Here is a 20,430-nt window from a genome sequence, read left to right on the forward strand (position 1 = left end):
GCTATAACGTGTTGCCTAGCTGACTTACCTACATAGAGAGACGAGTCACACAACAAACCATAGCTAACAGTTATGTATTCCAAAAAAATAATCAGCAACAACATACTTTTGTTCTGTCGAGTCTGATTGTACATAAACAGCAAACTACCGGATCGCCTTCGTTTTCCCTAGAAGTCATCTTCTTTACAGGTTTAATATACGTGACTTTGCCTCTTCTTGGATCATGAGTCATGACAGACAGTCAGGTTGACGTGCTCTGATAGGCCGCCCGACGTCGGTGCGGTTCAATTGCAGACGGGCTCTGGGCTCAACTGTTTTTCCTATCCTGGGTAGCCCGGATGTTACCATGTGAATATTTAACTTGAATTTTTCGATCTGAATTTGAGCAGTCGAATTAGACATATGTTTTCTTTGAAAAATACTAACTTGAAATTTTAGATCTGAATAAGAGCAATCGAATTTGATCAACCTGAATGTATTTTATCTGAAATTCTGTAAGTTGATTTTGTTTTGTATCTGAATTTGTGAGCATTAAATTCCAGTTTTTAAAATGAAAAATCAAGAATTTTCATATTTAAATTTCATAGAGGTAAATTCGAAACAAATAAATTCAGATACAAGGTTTCCAAAGTAAAATAATTCAAACTCAAGTATTCATTGGCTGTTAAATTTCAAAACATTATGTCTCTTATTCGCTTCCATACTACTGTTCACATCAAGCGAGGAGGAGCTACAGTTCACACCCAGAGAGGAGGAGCTAGATGAAAGCTTCTCCTCTGTGGATATCGAGGTGCCATAAGTGTCCGCCCATGTGCTCTGCAGCGAGCGCCACTTGCTTTTGATCGTTCCGAGAACAGTCGGATCAGGTGAATCGGAGTGAGTATAGACATGCTACCGAAACGGCGTTTTTCTTTCGATAAACGACATTTGACGTCTCGGTGGTTTATTTATGGACTGTGGTTGCAACTTGTTTGTTCTGATGACGCTTCTAATCCTAGATTAACTCTTCAACAAGGTAATAATGAAACGTAGCCTCTGCAGCACAGTTTATTGCTTATGTAAATTGTAATTTCCTTAGAGTATTATTATGTTAATGTATATGAGAGAGACAATTATATATAAAAGACTATATTACATAATGGAAAGCGTGTTTTATTTATCAGCCAATCGCATTTATTTGCATTATATCGCATTATCTTATTTAGACTTTATTTCTCCACAGATGATGCTCTACTATACAATATAAACTATAGTCATACGGTCTTGTTTCACGAACAAGGATCCAATATTCTGCTTGTGGGAGGTTTAAACTTTGTGCTCCGGGTTGATGTAGAAAATGGTGAAAATGAGGTAACTTCTATTGAGGGTGCTGTCCATTAATGTGCAGTGCGATGTTTGTTATGTGTAATACATTTTTTGGAGTTTGGGTTTATAAAATCCAATGCAAAATTATTTAGAGCTGACATTAACTATATACTATTCCCACAACTAAGTAGGCTTACAGAGATTGTGATGCCCTGTCATTTTAATCCATTAAACCCACATGCCATTCAAGTTAAATTATAGATATCGACTGATCTCAGTAGCCTAGACTATTATTGATGCACAGTTTACACACAGACATCAGCATGTATACAGAAGCTGGCCGTTTCAACAAAGTAAACATTGACACATTGGACAGAAATATGAACAGAACAATGGAGCATAAGAGGAACTCATTATTTATTTAATTAGCTGGTGCAGAAAGCTGTTGCTACAGTTGCAATGAATTATTAAGACTTAAATGGTATTGTAGATCAGAGAGAAACCTGTCTTTATTGTACTTTATATTATACCAAACACCCGTGACTGGTATAAGTTTTTTTTTAAAGTGAGTAACATATTGGCTATAAGTTCAATCGTTTTCATCAGCTGTGGTTATTATGAAAGACAATGTGGATATTAAATATTCAATAGCTGCTTGTGGCTTGTGGTGTTTTGTAAGATATACAAATATAGATATACAGAAGTTTTATAAGTCTTCTTTCTTTCTTTCTTTCTTTCTTTTTTTTAGACCTTCACCCTGAATCCAAAATTGCAACCATTTTGTGATGAGGTAAATCCATAATAGTATTAAAATGATGCAGGTATTTTAATCTTTATGTCTTGACTATTATTCCTCCGTCCTTACAGAAGTCTTGTGAGAACGTCGTGACAGTAATTGAGCGATTTCAAAATAGCACATTTGTATGTGGAACAAACGGGGAAAACCCGACGTGTTGGACACTGGTAAGCCCAAAGAAATTTTCTTTGTTCTTGATATATTTAAAACTGCACAGTCTCTGTCATATGCGTCAAACTTGTGTTATACTTTTTTAGCATAGTGGTTTTCTTCTCTTCTGCTATATTTCCACAGTTTTCAGAAAAAAGCAATAATTCCACTGAGGTTAAAGAGTATGGAGATGGCACGGGAATCTCACCTCACACGTGTACACAAAATTCATTATGCCTGACCGCAGGTACCGTATCCAGTCAGCTTAATGTAATCTGTTTATAGACTTTGAGTCGGTTTCCCGGACAGGGATTATTTTAAAACAGGACTATTCCCATAGTTAATTAGGATATTAAAGTCGTTTTTAAAAACATAGGCTACTTGACAAAAGAGCATTACTGGTGTGCATCTTGAGACAAAACAATTGCACTGATATATATTTTAAGATATGCCAGTGCAAGTCGTTTTAGATCAAAACACCGCTTACATTTAAATTAGTCAAGACTAGACTTAATCCCTGTCTGGAAAACCGCTCCCTTCTAGATTTAATCCCTCCCGGAAAACCGCTCATTCAAACAGCTGTAAGATTATTGTCTTTTCTAGTTTTAAAGGGGTCGTGACACGGCTAAAACAAATATTATTGTTTGTTTTAGATGTAATGCAATGTGTAAACACGATTTAAGGTTAAAAAATGCTGTTTGTATCGCTTCTTTGCCCCGCCTCTCTGAAACGTGCATTACTTTTATAAGCGGGGTGTGCTATATTGGCCAGTTAACCAGTGCTTAGTGATTGGTCGAATACTGCAAGCTTGTGACCGAAATGTAACACCTCTTACCATATATGGAACATCAGGTTCCAGAGCAATTGTACTGGCAGGTACGCCCACCTAATTTGTGTATTCATTTGGGGGGTCTTAGTCAAATCATATTACAAACTGACGTAGATTTGTGGGGGTGTGGTTACACGAGGCGTTTCAGGCAGGTCTGGGTGAGCATTCACTTTTAGATAGAATGCATATTTTATTCTACTTACATTTTTGCAATTTTACGTGTCTAATAGATGCACGGGCAATTTATACCACACCAAAGACACAGAAAAACATGTATTCGTGCCATATGACCCCTTTAAAATAAGCTTTATTGTTATGTGTTTAGATGGAGATCTCTATGCTGCAGCTCCTCTATACAGTGATGGGGCTCTTCTGCAATTTCGCAGACTCGCTGGAAATCGAATCGATTTATGGATGCACGATCAGTGGCTCTCAGGTTTGCGGAAGCACCTGCATGATTGATGTACCTTCAGAAGTATCAATGACCTTGATCAAACTGAGCAGACAGAACCCCATTTTCTTACTGCAGCAACAACATACAACCTAGTATTGTTCTCCTCAGATCCAAGGGCTCCTACATTGTTTCTAGAATATGTGATGTTTAACAATAATATTCAATGACTGTCTTTGAATGTTAAAATTCTTGTTGGGACTTTCCATACAGAACCCACCTTCATCTCCAGTTTTTTGGCCAAGCGCAAAGACGATCCTATGAACGAGAAGATTTATGTCTTATTTCTTGAGAAAAACTCAGACACCAGTCCAGAAGCTGATCCGTGGATATCCAGGGTGGCCAGAGTGTGTAAGGTATATTATTAAACATAATAGTTTCTTGCATTATTTGCTTAACATGGCACAAAAAATATGAATTCTGCATATACGCATAAAGTGACGCTTCCAGGCAGTTTGGGCAGTTATTATGTCATTCAACAGTTGCGTTCCTCCCCATTCATTTAAATGGCGGTGACGCATCTTGTTAATATTAATATCTTGGATAAAGGTAAGTTGCAGTTCACTGTTGTTTTCCCCCACCAACTTCCAAATCTCATGTCATGGTTATGAGACATGTAAGAACCAGTAGGGTTTAGCATCATTGATTTTGGTGTGAAACCTGGTCTTTCTGGCAGCTTTAAATCAACATAGAAGTTTAATTTTTTGTAAAAGTAAACGTAGAAAATGAAATCTGAACCATATCTGTTTTTATTTTTATTTGATAACCTCCGTGTCTTGTCATACTGTCAGTATTTCACATTGCTGTTTGTTGACTTTGTCACTCTGAGGTTTTTATTTTTTTGAATTTCAACAAAGACTGGACTGGAATGACCACAATACAGCTAGAAATTATGATTAAATGAAAATTTGCACTGGTCTCTTTTCTGGGGCTGTATTAGCACATTATTATTGAAAAAGTGACCAACAAAAATGAATTCAGCACACTTTTTCTTCCTACATGTTCAAGGGAGGATGAATAGACTGTTCTTTTCTGTTACAGTTCAAAAACGAATGTGTGAGTTCATTGTAAACTCTTATTTAAAGCATTTCCATTCCCAACTTAACAATGAACATTGTGTGATTCATTCTCGTGTCATAAACAGGGTTTGTTTATCCTCTGTTAGACTGGACTTCTTAGCAATTGTTATGAAAGCAAACAATGAATAAAGAGCATTCCAAGACTCCCCATGATAGCCACTGATGCTTGCTGTGTAACTTTGTGTGGCTAAGTGTGGATCTTTGGTAACCCTGTGCTGAACAGGTGTGGCAATAATAAACACTTAAAAAAAAACATTAAAACATTAATCTCTCCATGCAGGTTGATGAAGGGGGTCCCAGGCAGTACCTCCAGAACATTTGGACATCCTTCCTCAAGGCAAGGCTTATATGTGGGATTCCCAGAGAATCACTTTACTTCAACCGTCTGAAGGACATTTTTGTTGTGCATGCAGAGAACTGGACGGACTCACGGGTGTATGCACTCTTCTCCAGCAGCTGGTAAACAGTTACTTCGTGCTACTATCTGCGGAGCTTTCTTTTTATAGTTTTAGAGAAATCCGCGAGAAGGGCGGGACGAGAGCCGTGAGGGAAAGGTGGGAGGTGATAATGAGCGTCACATGTGCGAGAGAAGACCAGGCCTGGAGTTTATGTTGTGTTTTTGTGTGGCCGGCAGCTCAGCCGGCATTTTTATTAATATATTAGGAAACATTCGCCAGTTCCCGCCTCCTTCCTTTTTTTGAACCCTGTTACAGGAACCATGTTTGGAAATGGATGTTCTGAGATTAGCATAATAATAGCATCTCTATCAAGGGAGCATTTCCTATGCGTGACTAACTGCTTTCCAGAACATGCTTTCCAGTGCATACTCTCCTGTCTATATGTTTTTAGATATAGGCAGTTTCAGCGGCAACCGCATAAACAAACGTAATGTTTAAATGATATTCTTCTAGCTACTTTCTTCTAGTTGTTTTACAGTTATCTTTGCAACTGTTACCAGAAACTAGATTTGCAAAATGCATGTGTCCAACATCTTTTTTAACCTTGTCATAGGAACTCTACCGCTGTCTGCATATATTCCTTGAAAGAACTTGATGCAATCTTTGAGAATTCTGTCTTCAAAGGTTATGATGGGAAAATTCCTAACCCAAGACCTGGAACGGTAAGCGACAAGTTCTTCGAATGTTTCCAAAAATTACATAAAGAATTTCCATAAAACTTCATAACCTAATGATTCGCACCCACGAACTTGCAAACTTCAGTGTGTTAAAACAATTACTGAATTAGACTAAATAAAGGAACAGAATAGAAGAGGACAAGAATAAAAAAGTAAACTTCATGAATGATAGAATAAATAATGGCGATTGATAAGATGGCTTAAAACGAGTTAAAACATCAATAAATGCACTTAAAATGACATTTCTATGTTATTTACACATTAAATGGTTATCATTTGGTAATGAAACATTAAAATAAGTGACTTCCCACTGAATATGTTGTTTCTTAAAGGAATAATCCGCCCAAAAATGAAAACTCACAAAGAAAGATATTTGGAAAAAGGATAGCAACTGACATTTCTGAGACATCATTGACTACAATAGTAGGAACATTTTAAATGGTAGTCAAAGGTCCTCTAGAAATGTTTGCTTTCCTAAATTCTTCAAAATATCTAATTTTGTCACCGTTACAGTTTTCCTACTATGCTAGTCAATGATGTCAGTTGCAAACATTCTTCCAAATATCTTTCTTTGTGTTAATCAGAACAAAGAAATGTATACAGATTTGGAACAACTTGAAGGTGAGTCAATGATGACAGAATTTTCATTTTTGGGTGGTGTATCCCTCCCCATTTTTGGGTGGAGGCCACAATCCCTTTACTTAGAATTTCAGGAACTCAACCCAGACCATAAATAAACTCGAAACAAAGAACATGTCAATATCCCCAGACTACACGCCTGGCTCTCTATAACAAATGTGGGCTGCAGATGTACTGTAGTTAACTCTAATTCACATATTGAGGAGGCGGGAACCGGCGAACATTTAACAAACTTTTATAAAAAATAAACAAACAATAAACATGGAAGTAAAAATGAAACATAACAACAAACTAAACACATGTCCGGGCCCGACGAGACGAGAGAACGGAGACGGGAGCGACAGGGACGAGAGAGGGGAGAGAGGAAAAGACAAACAAATTTGTCCGGTTCCCCGACACGCTATCGCTCGGTCCTCAGCCCAGCCGAGAGGCTCTTCCTGCTGGACGTAGGGGGGATGGCCCAATCCTCCCCCGCCTCCTGGCGGTTGGCGATGGCCCTCGGCGTGAGGGCGGTGCGCGTACAGCTGACCCTCGTTAACGCACCAGCCTGGCATCCCAGCTCTCGTCCCGCCTACCTCGCTACACACAGTTACACATGTTTGACATCCATGAAACCCGTTAAAAGTGGCGTTGTGTGGCGTTGAGTAATATCGTTTGGTAATTTTTCACACCCTTGAGTAAACTCTGATTCAAACAAACATATGATATTAAATTCATACAGTATGTTTGTTAAATGTTTCATAGTAACATTTTGTATTGTTTGTGCCCAACTACTTCCTTGATTATTTTTACCCTGACCCAAATGTGAATTGCTTATAGCATTGTTGGTGAACCGAACCTATTATGTTCCACCACAGCGCTATTTTACTTGAGGAAACGAGAGGTCATTTCTTGTCTTTTGTCTTCAGCCCTGGAACGATTGAATTGTCAGACCTCAAACAATTCCATTTTCATTTTCCAGTGTGTGAAAAACAGCAACTCCATTCCCATCGCTACACTCAATATCATTAAAGACTACCCAGAGATGCAGGACTGGATTCATCCTATCCATAAAGACACACCGTTCTTCATGAGCAAAACCAACTATACTAAGATAGCAGTCGACAAAGTCCAAGCTTCAGATGCACTTGTGTACAACGTGCTGCTGTTGGCCAAAGGTACCTTTCCATCAGTAGTGAATGGAAAATCTGTGTATGATGATGAAGCCATTTGACTTCCTTTATACCCAAGAGATAAAAACAGTGCAACACATCCTTCCCACATTACCTGTTTTTGTTCTCTAGTGTAATTCACTTACTGTTTTCGTAACACCTCTTGTCTCTTGTGCTTCTCTTCGCTCTGTCAACGGAGGCAGTCGCATTTTTCTTGCTCCCGTCCTTCCCTTTTTTTCCTGCTGATCTCGTGTCTTGTCTCGTATCATCTATTGAGAGATTCTCTCTGCACTGCTCTACAACTGAAATTATGGATCTGATCAACTGGTCTCTCAACGCTATTGACACGATCTTCTCGACGAGAAGCTTGGGTTCGGGGGAACCTGTCTGCCCTGACGGAACGTTCGCAGCTGGCTACACGATGGACGCCTGGGAGAGATGATGGATCGTGTGTCTGGCTCCTCTTTCCGTGGAGGACATTGAAGATATCTACCTATTCGGAACCATGATAACAGGTATTATGCTGATTGGATTAGGCTGTGCCCTTAGTTATCGAGAAATTAAGAAAACGGTAACAGCTCTCAAAAGTCTCACAAGGCTGCCCGTTATGATGGAAGTCGTGGGAAGAGCGGTCGGCTCTGGAAATGAGACTATTAACCCCAATATGGATTCTATCACGGAGAAGCTCACGACTTTGCAAAGGAAAATTTATATTGTTGGAGACCAAAATGGACAAAGAGAGTAGCCGTGGAAATGGAATGCGGTTGCTCGCCCCAAGACTAAACAATCAATCTTATCTTTTTCGACTCCCCCGTATCAGCCTTGGCCAAGGCTGGTGCTGGAATTCAACCCTGAGTGGAGCAGTACGGAGAGACGCTCTTGCGTCCCTCCCCCATTCAACTGAAACACCTGCACAGACTATCACACAGACTATCACACACACAAACATAGGCCGCACTCGAGGGCGGCCACCCATCCCCAGATCCATCGCCTCCGTAGCTTTGACCCGCCAGCCTGACAAGCGGGTCTGTATACGGCGCCACCATGGCAGCAGGATCAGATGGCTGCTTGTCGGAACTGGATTACTTATCCCTGTTGCAAGTCTTGTCTATGGTGTATTGTGTACATGTTTTCCTCGTCACCTTCCCCATGTTATGCTTTTTCTTCTTCTAAAAATACATTTCGTTGCACTGTACTTGTATGTGTGTAATGACAATAAATTGAATCAAATCAAAATCAAATCAAAACATTATCGATTGTTACTACAGGCTGTAGCTCGAGCTGATCACATTTATTTTTCTTAGACAATGGCATGATCATCAAAGTCCTCGAGAATGACACAAAAGCCTTCATCATCTCTGAAACACGGTTGTACAGTGGCTCATCACCCGTGCAGGCTATGAAACTGGATTCTGAAATGGTAATGAACAGCTATGATGAACAGGATTTTAGAAATCCCAGTGTTTTTTAGGAATTGAAGATAATATTCCATGTTATTCTTGGATGTGTTTCCAGAGCAAGCTTTTTGTTGGATATCCTGGTCAGATTTCTGTGTTAGACCTTCAGAGATGTCAGGACTACAACGCATCCTGTGCGGATTGTGTTCTGTCCCGGGATCCCTACTGTGCTTGGACTGAATATGGATGCACAGCACAAACTAAGTATGATTTATACACACAGATTTAAGTTGTAATGCACTTTTTGAACAAAATTCATACCTTAAATCTAGTCTTTAAATCCTTTTTTCAATAAAATGAGTGTTAGGACTCAGGACTTAAGACAAGACTCTAGCCTCATGGTGGTGATTTTTTTCCAACAGCAAGAAGCAAGAAACACATATACATACACTTTAATATTTTCACATTTCTTTACAGAGGAGGAATACAAAACATTGCTGATGGAAACACATATGTATGTGATCGGATAAAAGGTATGTTTGTTTTCATCATGTACAGTACCATTGATTACCTTGTTTGGATCCTCTTTCTACAAAACATTCATTAAACATAGTTTTTTCTCTGTATAAAACAAGACTCACGACCATCATATGGCGCATCCGTTCATCATTCTGTGCCTGTCGAGGTTTCTTTTTACCTCTCCTGCCCTGTCGATTCCCACCATGCAACTTACAGATGGATACATGGAAACAAGAGCACCACATGCCAGCCGACCCAATCCGAATGTCTCCTTCTCATTCCATCAATGACATCAGACGATTACGGCAGTTACGAGTGCATTTCCCACGAGCGCGATTACACCAGAAAGATGAAGAAATATTACCTCCTAAAGCCTAAGCGCGTTACTGACAGTGCTTTCAATCTTAAATGTACAATGGTCACAATGGTCACGCTTGCCTTTTATCTTTGATAGCTTAAAGGTCAATGCAGTTTCACAAATGTCAGCACCTTCTCTAGCATTTCCAGTTGCCTGTAAGCTAAAAACACAGTGTAACACGCACTGCTTAACGCAAACGGTTATCGTGTTACAACTGGCCTTTACTAAGCGTTGGCATTTGGATGCATGGTGAGTCACTGAAGCAATAAAGCATTAAGTTTATGTGATAAGTCACCAAGTGTGAAAGTAGCGATTCTGCTTATCCGAGTGAACGGCTTCTAGAAATGTAGGGCGGGACTTGTTTTCGTTCATCGAGAACTTATTGTATAGCTGTTAATTGCTAATTGCTCATCGTTGAGATCATTCCCCGGGCAGAAATTAGTGTCAGATAGCCCCGCCCCTGCGCCATTACATGTGACTGGAAGTAAAGATTATTAGGGCACATAAATAGATAAAAAGTAATGTGTGCACAGATAAGTCGTTTGAAAAAAATGCGCGTACGGCCTCGCACCCCGGCTCTCATCCCGCCTACCTCAGCTACATACGTTCTTCAGCAAAGAAGTGAAAATGGGATGATATCTTATTCCTGTGATAGGCACCTTAGTGCTTCGAAAGGGTGGGGGGGCGAACTGTTAGTTGCAATTCGCAACCTCACCGCTAGATGCCACGTATTTCATACACTGGACCTTTAAGTAAAACAACTAATAGTTGTAAACTGTTCGACGCATAGGTCAATTAGGACTTCAAATAGAAATTAACATCACAAAGACATGTTACGCCTTACGAAAATAAACCATGGTTAAAAAAAACATGGTTACTGTAGTTAAATCAGGGTCACCACAAATGGTTTTTAAAAACCATAGTCAAAACATGGTTACTATAGTAATCAATGCACCCAAAAACATGGTTACTACACTTTTACCACAACAAAACATGGTTAATTTTCGTAAAGGAGCGCTTCTACCCCTTTAAGCACTTTAACTCACAGTATGCTCAACCAAGTCCGTTTTAGAAGAACTTAATGTAATTATAGCAGTTAAGAGCTGATATCTATCAAGTGTTACCAAAGGGCGGGGGGGTGTATTTACTTAATGGTAAACAGCAACTCCCTCCCATTTGGTAATATTTTTTCCATTGATCTGTATGATGTTATGACTATCATTTCTTTATTTTTTTTCATTTCTTTGCATTGTTTGCAGCACTAAGTTTATTTTTAGTAATGGGTGACGATCGGTAGGATGTTGTTTTCAACAGAAAGTCTTGGGCGTTGTCATAACCATGCAATGAATCAAATCTGAGGTCTGACCGTGTCGAAAAGACATATTGGCAACCGCAGAGGGGATTCTGGGTGTTGGTCAACATGACAGGCTTTAAGAACAGTGATTGCATTTGCTAGAATGTAAAAAGAAATTCTAGCAAAGTGTTTCGGTATCTTATTTTTCTAAGCTTAATGCTAGTTGCACCAATGTTATGAGTTCAATTCCAAGGCTGTGTATCATTGGCTAAATGTACAGCTTGAATGCAGCGTTAGTTGTTTCGGTTGCAAATGCATTAAGGTTATTGACTCCAAGCTGTACTATACAGTACTTTGGCATAACTTGTATGGTTGCAGCACTTTTTTTTCACGTGATATACAGTATATCAATAGTATGCAATTAAGGTACAGTCAGCTTTACTGTACATGAGCCCTTAAGGGGTTTATTTTGAGAAAATGTGCATGAGAATGCTGACTGTACTTTATTCTGATTATTACACAGCGTCTTGACAAATGACGATAAAATTAACATTCAAGGAACTATTATTAGACAACATTGAAGTAAGCATGGAGTGATATAAGACACATGAAACCAATCCAGTTATGCAGACACGAGGTGAAATTAACTATACGAAAACAACCACAAAATATCATAATTTCTAGTGGAAATCAAATGAGCTGTGTAATGAACAGAAATGTGTGGCAAGTTCATTTTTATGCATTTGCATATGAGTTAGGGTTTGAATAATTATATATTTTTGTAGGGAACATATGCACCTTATGTATTATGCTTTGTTCTTTTTTTATGTATTGATAAAAATGACTTTCAGTCAGTATAACACATATAATACAAAGTGATTGTATAATATATAAAATGACTTACAGGGTTGTACTTAATCTTTCAGCTTGTACACTTATGTAATGGCCTAGCTCATGAATTAATGACAGGGACTCACATTAAAAAAGCATGAAAACGTGACAAAAGGATAACAGCTGTGTAGCGTCTGTTCTGTTGAAACGTATTTCTATAATGTATGCACTTTAAGGGCTAAAGCTTTGAGTCACACATATTCTTTGTTCTGGACACAAAAGAAGATATTTTTAAGAATGTGTGAAACTTAGCAGTACCGGTCCACCATTGACTAGTTTTTACCCTACTATGGAAGTCAATAGTGCCCAGAACTGTTTGGTTACAATTATTCTTTCAATATCTTTCTTTGTGCTCAGCAGAACACAAACTTTATACAAGTAAATAATGACAGAATTTAAATAAATATTTTTGCTGAACTATATCTTTAAGATTTTCGGTCATTTGTACTATGGTATCTCCTCCCAGAATGTGAAATGTTGCATGACCTGCAATATTTTATTAATGTTTCTGATATTTCTCAACTGTTCTTTATTTATTCGTAAATTGTTTTTATTTGAAAGCTAATAAAATTATATTTGTATCACTTAATGTCTCTGAGTTCTTAAATACCTGAACATCCTGAACAAGGAGACTGTTGTTCACAACCTCTCGAAAGTTCTAAAGCACAAAGGGAACGCACAAAGAGGTGCAGTTCCTGATATAAAACTCAAAATGAAACTTGGAAAGGAGAAAGTTTACATGCAGTCCACCTTTCGATCAGACCTTAGATGTTCTACAGACCACCTGCACTCTAAAACCTTCAACTTTAACAACAACCAGACCTTTTTACTTTTAAATTCATGTCAAATTTTCTTTATCCAGAAACTCAGATTATCTTGTGAACTGTTGAAGTGAATATTTCATCCAAATAGGATTTTATCCCCAAAATTGTCTAAAACTGACTGATGTTTGATTTGTGTGAGTTGTTCTGTGAAAGAATATGTTATTCTTAAGGTGATCAGATATTTTCTGCTTTATTAAAAACACTTTTGAAAATCACAAAACCTGTCTTTGGCCAAATTGGACCTTCAGCTTTCATAGTTTTGCAAATTATACATACATTCGACAAACAAATAAAATGTTTTGTTTTAAGAGGACGAGCTAAAGTGTCAGGCTCTGTCACGGTAAATGTTCCTTTCTGATAGAATATCACGTAATTGTATGCTTGTTGACTTTTGACATACAGTTTGGGTTGTGGGTTTATTCTTGCCTTTTTTATTTTCAAGAGGAGGAAAATGGGAAGGAGACCGGGAATGAGCCAGCATTCTAACTTTGTTAGAACTTGGTTTGTAACTTTAAATGTTTTCTACAGACATGAAATTCAAAATAAATCATTAAACACATTAAGGATTCCACTAAACAAACTATAATTAAAGTATTGCAAACTGTTGACCCATAATTACTGTAAATACCACAAAAATAAAATAAAATCAAGAATACTAGACCACTGTAAATATTGTCATGTTGTGGCAATAACTCATTTAATGTGACTGGATAACAAAACTGTTATACAGGATGTTGACATGAAAATATTCTAGGCTGTATTATTCTTTGTGGTTAGCTATACTCTGTGTTTTGTACACATTTTTGTTTCATGACCGCAATGTTTTACTTTGACCGTTAACAGTTCTGGCTTCACCCTTACATACTCATCTTACTTACTTACACATAAATTGTAATAGTCATTCAAAGTTTTTCCTCAGACAAGCAGTTAAAAATGGATATGCACTTTGTTTTGGAATGACCCATAATGAGTGACTAAAGAAAGATCATGGTTCATGACAGCTGCTCCTCTATTTTGAACTTGCATGTACAAATTGAGGATCTGATTCGGGATACTAGGTCAAAAAAGGTAGAACTGAAGTAAGTAGGCTATCTATTAATGGAGTCATACACGCTTTAAATTCGCCACTAGTCCAAAAGTCTATTTAGAAACCCTGTCTCTTATTAGACATTTAATAATAATAATAATAATGTTATTTCAGTGTCAGATACAGAGTTAAATGAGCTGTGTGTTATTTTTTGGGAGGATCTATCGACATAAATGCAATGTAATGTACATAACTATGTGTTCAGGGGAGTATAAAGACCTTATATAATGAAGCGTTATGTTTTTATTACATTAGATTGAGCTATTGTATCTACATACACCGCGGGTCCACTTACATGAAATTCGGCATGTAGACAAACTGTGTGCTTCGTAAATTTGGCAAAGAAGCAAAAACATGTCCATATTTTAGTTCTGTGTCACTCAGCCACCATATAATGCTTTGAAAGGGAGGGGTGGAGTGAGCAATTCTCAACCTCACCGCCAGATGCCGCTCAATTTCATACACTGGACCATTAAGATATGTGTTTTCTGCCTTTTAAAGTGAAACCTACCTTGAGAAATATTCACTGGAGTAAAGTCTGTCATTTAAAACCACCCCATTCAGTATCATTTAGGAACAGAAGACAAAGATTTTATCAGACATAAAATAAACTCTTCCAAAAATGTAATGTCTTAGGGTGAATAAATCAGTTTTAGACTGAGGTTAAGGCCCTGACTATAACTCACAGTCATGTGTTGTTCTTAGATTCAGTACTTACAGAACAATGGATGACAGAAGGGTGGATGTGTGAAAGCAACCTAACTCCATTCCCCAGGACCTCACTCACAGAAGGTTCTCAATGTTTCTCTATTGAACACTTTTCAAGAACAAGAACAACAGTCTCCCTATGACCTCTACTGGTGAGGTAATAGAGCTACGTTCCTATAAACCCTGGAAGTTGGTTACAGGTAACTTCAAAATTGTTTGTCTTGTTTATGTAGCTTTATCTCATCTTGTATATTTTAACAGATGAAGGCAGAAGAGTGGGTTTCGTGTAGAAGATGAAAATTCAAGTCAACATGAACTAGAGCAGGAGACAGCTGACCTCTAGAGGCAAGTTGCTGCAGCAAGGCAGGCAAACTGGAAGAAAGGGGCTTAAATAAATACATACATATTTACAAATTTATACTTAAAATGCAACATAACATACACCGTACATGGTATAATAAAAACAAATGCAGACTTACTGTAGACCTTTCACGAATTAAATTAGTTCAGTGAATAATTTATAGTTATAGTGGTAGAAAAAAAATCTGATGATAATCTTGCCCGATTTGTTAATTGATACAAAAACTTAAAAACATAAATTTTAAAGCAATTTAAAGTACTTTAAGTTACACTTTCAGCTCTGTAAAACCTCTCATCTGTAATAATAACATGGTGTAGTAGCCTAATGATTTTACGGTATCTACACAGTTAGTTGATATTTATTTTTGTGACAAATTTACACCATATATATTGAACTGTGAGAACCACATCTCATTTACTGAAAACGAAAAACTAAAAATGCGGTACAGCATCTTCCTCTTTATTAATCTATTAATACAACCAAATCAAATTTTCCAACCATTTAAAAACAATTGCTTTGACCATCTGCATAAAACTTAACAATTGAAACCCAGATGACATTTTGCGCAGACAGGGAAAATTCTATTTAAGACCCAGGTTCTTTTATTAGGACGTTTAAATAACATACTTCATGTTTTACAGGGTTATTCTGAACGAATACATGAAGGTCACACCAGACAGCCCAGAAACCTAAGTACTCTTGAATGTGCGTGGACAGAAAATTACGCAGCAGACATTTATATACATGTGTGTGTGAAGGAAATCTAAAAGTTGATAGCTTTGCCAAATGAAGCAGCAAGGTTGGCTTCTCTGAAGGCCTCTGACACGGTCTGGAAAAAAATGGGGAACTTAGTTAATAACCCTGGAAATGTCACACATTGCAATGGAAAAGCCACGTAAAGTTTCTTTTTATAAATTAAACATTAACAAATTTTACAAAATTTGTGCTTTACATTTATGTTATATTTTACACCACAATTGTTGTTCATAAAATACACTGAACCACACTTTGGCATAAAAAGTTCTCTGTATATTATGCAAATACACAATTCTGTGATCACATATTGTTTTCCGTTATTGAAATAAAAATGCAATGGAAAACATTATAATGAATCAAACTTTGTACGGTTATTTCCCAAGATGTCTCTAAATAATAATACCTTAACAACAGAGAACATCAAACTAGACACTTACAGGGTGGGCATGGCAAACTCTGGCAATATCCTCGCATGAAGCCCCGTACTCCATAGCTAATGTAGCCTCATTAATCATCTCTCCTGCACCCTGTGGAAACACAACATACTCATAAATCAACAAATCTAATTATTAACAAAGATTTCCCAATACAAGAACAGCAAAATCAGGTAATTACCGTTCCCACAATATGTGCTCCCAACATCCTGTCTGTATCCTTGTGGCTGAGGATCTTTACCAGTCCATCCGTATCAGCATTTGTCTTTGCTCTGCTATTGGCAGCAAAGGGGAATTTGCCCACTTTATATGGCACGCCCTGAAAAACAGCAGCTACTGAGTAAACAATGATGCATGTTAAGTGAAAAACCTAGAGATGACGCACATGCCCGTAAATTGTGTCTCCAACGTCACCTTGTTTTTTTTGTTTTAGAACAACAAACTTGTATATATTTTTGGCAATGGCAATAAGCATAGAAAGCGGAGTTCTGAAACTCACTTCCTCTTTGAGCTGTTCCTCAGTCTTCCCGACCCAGGCAACCTCAGGGTGGGTGTAAATGACGGAGGGCACACAGTTGTAGTCAATATGGACGGCTCCTCCTGCCATTCCCTCGACACAAATAATACCCTCATCCTCAGCTTTGTGAGCCAGCATGGGTCCAGCTACTACATCTCCAATGGCATGGATACTAATAAGACATAAAAAAAGACATATTTCTATTTGTCTTTAAAAAGAAGAGAGCCCTCAGATTTAAACGGAATATATCTGAAGTAGGAAGAAATCTAATATAAGAAATATATAATGACTAAAAAAGCCGGAAAATCTGAATCCAATTCACAAACGGACAAAATGTCCCACAGACAATAACTATACCTGGGCACTTTGGTCTGAAAGCGGCCGTTGACTGGGATCCTTCCTCTGCTATCCAGTTCAATACCAACAGACTCAAGGCCCAGGTTTTGGCTGAAGGGGCGGCGCCCAATGCACACCAACAGAACGTCACAGGTGAGCGTCTCATTCTTGCCACCCGCAGCTGCCTCCACACTGAACAAAAAAAGCAATAAAATCACCCAACGGTTCTTAACCAACTTAAACCCCTACATAAGCATCTTTAGAAACACTGCACTCACGCCACATCTATCTTGCCGTCTGCTCTCTTGGTGGCGCCCGTGACCTTGGTGCCCAGTTTGAACTTCAAGCCCTGCTTCTGAAGAATTCGTTGAAAGTTTTTGGAGATCTCCATATCGATACCCATTCCACCGACGTGGCCAAGAAACTCCACAGCTGTGACTTTGGCACCCAGCCTCTGCCACACAGACCCCTAGAAGAAAAATATTAACCTGAATTAAGATTTTAAAAAACCATGATTCGAAAGAAATGCATTTTTTAAGATCAACCCCAGTGCAAAGCTTCTATAGCACACTTACCAACTCCACACCGATGACTCCCGCCCCGATCACAATGAGCTCCTCTGGAACCTTCTTGAGTGATAAAGCTCCAGTGGAAGACACTACAGTGTCTTCATCGATCTGTTGTAAAGCAAATCTTAAATTTATGAACGGAACAAATAATTGGGAACAGTAGATAAAGCTCGAGTCTCACAGATGTACCTCGATCCCTGGGAAAGGTGTGACCTCTGATCCAGTAGCGATGAGGATGTTTTTGGTGTTTATAACCTGATCTCCATCAGCGGTCTTTGCCGTTACTTGATTCTTACCAGTTATCATTCCATACCCATTGACGTGAGTAACCTACAAAAACCACAAACATTTCTGTTACACAAGCAAATCAAAGGCAAAGTTCATCTAAAATTCACAAGAAATTCATTCAGAAAAGATGATATTTTGAAGAATGTTGGTAACCAAACAACATTGACTTCCATTGTATGGACAAAAAACTAGGCCTGTTGCCATAACTTTTGCTTTGGAGATTAATTGCATCAGAAATAATTGCGATAGTCAATATTATTGTCATTTTATACAGAACAAAGACCTTTTAATATTTTATCTTACTTTGTGTTTAGCAGAACAAAGAAATCTATACAGGTTTGGAACAACCTGAGGGTGAATATATGATATGATTATTTTGGGTGATATAGTATCATATGATTATTTTGGGCGAACTATCACTTTAATAACAGCTACTAATTTTTCTAATAACATTAGAAAAATAAAGCTCGGATCTCACTTTGTTCTGTTTGAATAAGTGTGCAATTCCTCCTGTCAGGGCCTTGACTGCTCCGCTCTTCTGTGCCATCATCTTTTCCAGGTTCAATGAGATCCCCTGAACTAAAGCACAATAAATGTAAAATGAACTTACTAATTACATTTAAGGTTCATAACTCCATTACTTTATTATAGTAGTGCAATGGTAGTTCTATACAGTGGAATATCTACTGTTCAGCGTATCCTTGATGGTCCAGATAAAGGAATCAATGTGCACCAATGGTCTCGTGATGTTGATATTTGAACTTACTTTCAATGCCTCTGCTTTCAAAATCGTTTCCGTGTGCCAAGTGATATAGATAAGAGTTGTTGAGCAGAGCCTAAAATGCAAAAACAAGAAAACAGAATAAGAATTTTTTACATCTTTCCAGATATGCAGACCTCACCAGGCTGTATTTACAAGCGAATACCTTTGACGGGATGCAGCCCACATTTAGGCACGTTCCTCCGAGAGTCGCATTCTTCTCCACACAAACTGTCTGTAAAGGATTGCATTTTATTAGCATCCTTGAACAAAGGATAGTTATACCAGAGATCTTAAACGGTCTTTACCTTAAAGCCAAGCTGAGCTGCTTTGATGGCCGCGACGTAACCTCCAGGCCCAGAGCCCACAACTGTGACATCAGCATCAACTATTGCGGAACACAGTGTAATTATTTGCATCTTGCTTTTTATATTAATGACTATTATTATTATTATTAAACATTATTACATTTTAGATATACATAATCATGGTTTTGTTAATGTAGCCACACTGAATATTACAGTTGATTATGACATGACAGCTTACTTGCTGCTTTATCAGCATACGTTCTTGCAGATAGGACTGTGGCTCCATGCAACTTGCAGGGGATATGCTGACCTCGCTACATTAAATACAGAGAAACAACAAATTCAATTTTACTGAGCATACACGGGTGTTTTGTGCTTGGTACTGGTGTTAAAATAGCAAAAAAGAGCACACCAGAAAGTTAAACAGTCATCTAACAGTGTTGCAATAAATATTTTGGCAAGGGCTATAATATGCCTCTAAACATTGGTTTCGACACAAGGCCTGTATCTGGATCAGAAATATGTGACCAACATAGCAAATGATAAAGCACAAGAGTCACAAACACAGTAAATCTACAGCCCATCCCTCCATGTTGATCCCATCCCTGCATCCCCAGTGATGACAGACCTCATAACGCTACTTGGTTGTGTACATTTGCATTAGCACTTTCGAAAATACAGATAAAAACAGTCTTGAGCCTAAATTAATGTAAATGTCTCTCTGGCGCGTCTGTGTTTCTGTTAAATAAATTGACAAGTTACTTAACAACGCTGACATGCAAGCAAGTTGGGCCTAGAGAGTAACTAAACTGTATTTCTTTTCACAACACCTTTCTTTTGTCGTAATAGAGACTAGATAGAGACTAAAAGCTTCGGATCGGACACATAAGTCAAGTTTACCGTGGCGAGTGTGCGATATAGATGATTCCAGGTCTGCATTTTGACAGTACGTCCCGTCCAAGACCGCTTCACCTACAGCGATCACAGCGTCCAAGGACTTGGCAATTATACGCATGCGCGGTACACAGAGCGCCCAGCCGTCGCTGGGTAATGACGTCATCCACTTTGTTGCTCAGCCAAGAATAGAAAAGAAAAGATTTCTATTACGTTGTCATTTTCTGCTTGGGAAATGACCAGATAAATTATCAAACTTAAACCACCAAGTGTTATTGGCGTGGAAGATTTGTTTTCAACATAACTTTCCCCCACACAAAGTGCTTTTATGGAATAACAGTCTCATTAGCCGACCCCTAGGAATACGTCTTATTTTTCCTAATTGGTTTGATAAAAACATAAGCTTTGTTATGGACGTATTTGATGAAAATGGAGAAGTCTTATCCTAGGAAGACTTTCGTTGCCTACTTACAATTTTCCTATTCCTTTTAAAGAATTAAAAAATAAGTAATAAGTAAAAAATAAAAGTCATAATAAAAAATGTTTCTATCCAAACGTAAAATCTCTCCTAGAGGAAACCCATTTTGGATTGCT

General features: G+C 38.1%; 2 protein-coding genes across 2 annotated transcripts; one reads left to right on the forward strand and one right to left on the reverse strand.

Annotated features, from left to right (window-relative positions):
- Nucleotides 1-772: 772 nt before the first annotated feature.
- Nucleotides 773-12,578, forward strand: sema7a (semaphorin 7A (JohnMiltonHagen blood group)). Its single transcript, XM_079449726.1, has 14 exons — nucleotides 773-1,015; nucleotides 1,223-1,350; nucleotides 2,054-2,095; nucleotides 2,173-2,268; nucleotides 2,396-2,498; nucleotides 3,406-3,516; nucleotides 3,745-3,887; nucleotides 4,891-5,069; nucleotides 5,622-5,730; nucleotides 7,346-7,541; nucleotides 8,840-8,955; nucleotides 9,051-9,196; nucleotides 9,410-9,465; nucleotides 9,568-12,578. Exons 1-14 carry the CDS (start codon nucleotides 889-891, stop codon nucleotides 9,900-9,902), a joined length of 1,887 nt encoding a protein of 628 aa, XP_079305852.1. The 5' UTR covers nucleotides 773-888; the 3' UTR covers nucleotides 9,903-12,578.
- Nucleotides 12,579-15,412: 2,834 nt separating this feature from the next.
- On the reverse strand, nucleotides 15,413-20,016 carry dld (deltaD). Its single transcript, XM_079450707.1, has 14 exons — nucleotides 19,843-20,016; nucleotides 19,181-19,256; nucleotides 18,943-19,022; nucleotides 18,801-18,869; nucleotides 18,641-18,710; nucleotides 18,353-18,453; nucleotides 17,776-17,916; nucleotides 17,593-17,694; nucleotides 17,296-17,486; nucleotides 17,039-17,209; nucleotides 16,664-16,853; nucleotides 16,346-16,483; nucleotides 16,168-16,257; nucleotides 15,413-15,803 (listed from the first exon to the last, which is right to left on the reverse strand). Exons 1-14 carry the CDS (start codon nucleotides 19,879-19,881, stop codon nucleotides 15,738-15,740), a joined length of 1,524 nt encoding a protein of 507 aa, XP_079306833.1. The 5' UTR covers nucleotides 19,882-20,016; the 3' UTR covers nucleotides 15,413-15,737.
- Between the last annotated feature and the right edge of the window lie 414 nt (nucleotides 20,017-20,430).

Source organism: Barbatula barbatula (genome assembly GCF_947034865.1).
Source record: "Barbatula barbatula genome assembly, chromosome: 25".
Lineage (NCBI taxonomy): Eukaryota > Metazoa > Chordata > Actinopteri > Cypriniformes > Nemacheilidae > Barbatula > Barbatula barbatula.

Excerpts from the sequence above, each read along its gene's own strand:
- sema7a (XM_079449726.1), top strand. The coding sequence starts at position 889 with ATGCTACCGAAACGGCGTTTTTCTTTCGATAAACGACATTTGACGTCT. Across the intron at positions 3,517-3,744 it reads GCACGATCAGTGGCTCTCAG|AACCCACCTTCATCTCCAGT; the intron begins GTTTGCGGAAGC and ends CTTTCCATACAG. Across the intron at positions 9,466-9,567 it reads TGTATGTGATCGGATAAAAG|ACTCACGACCATCATATGGC; the intron begins GTATGTTTGTTT and ends GTATAAAACAAG.
- dld (XM_079450707.1), bottom strand. The coding sequence starts at position 19,881 with ATGCAGACCTGGAATCATCTATATCGCACACTCGCCACG. Across the intron at positions 18,711-18,800 it reads TGGGCTGCATCCCGTCAAAG|GCTCTGCTCAACAACTCTTA; the intron begins GTATTCGCTTGT and ends TTTGCATTTTAG. Across the intron at positions 18,454-18,640 it reads TGAAAGCAGAGGCATTGAAA|TTCAGGGGATCTCATTGAAC; the intron begins GTAAGTTCAAAT and ends ATTGTGCTTTAG.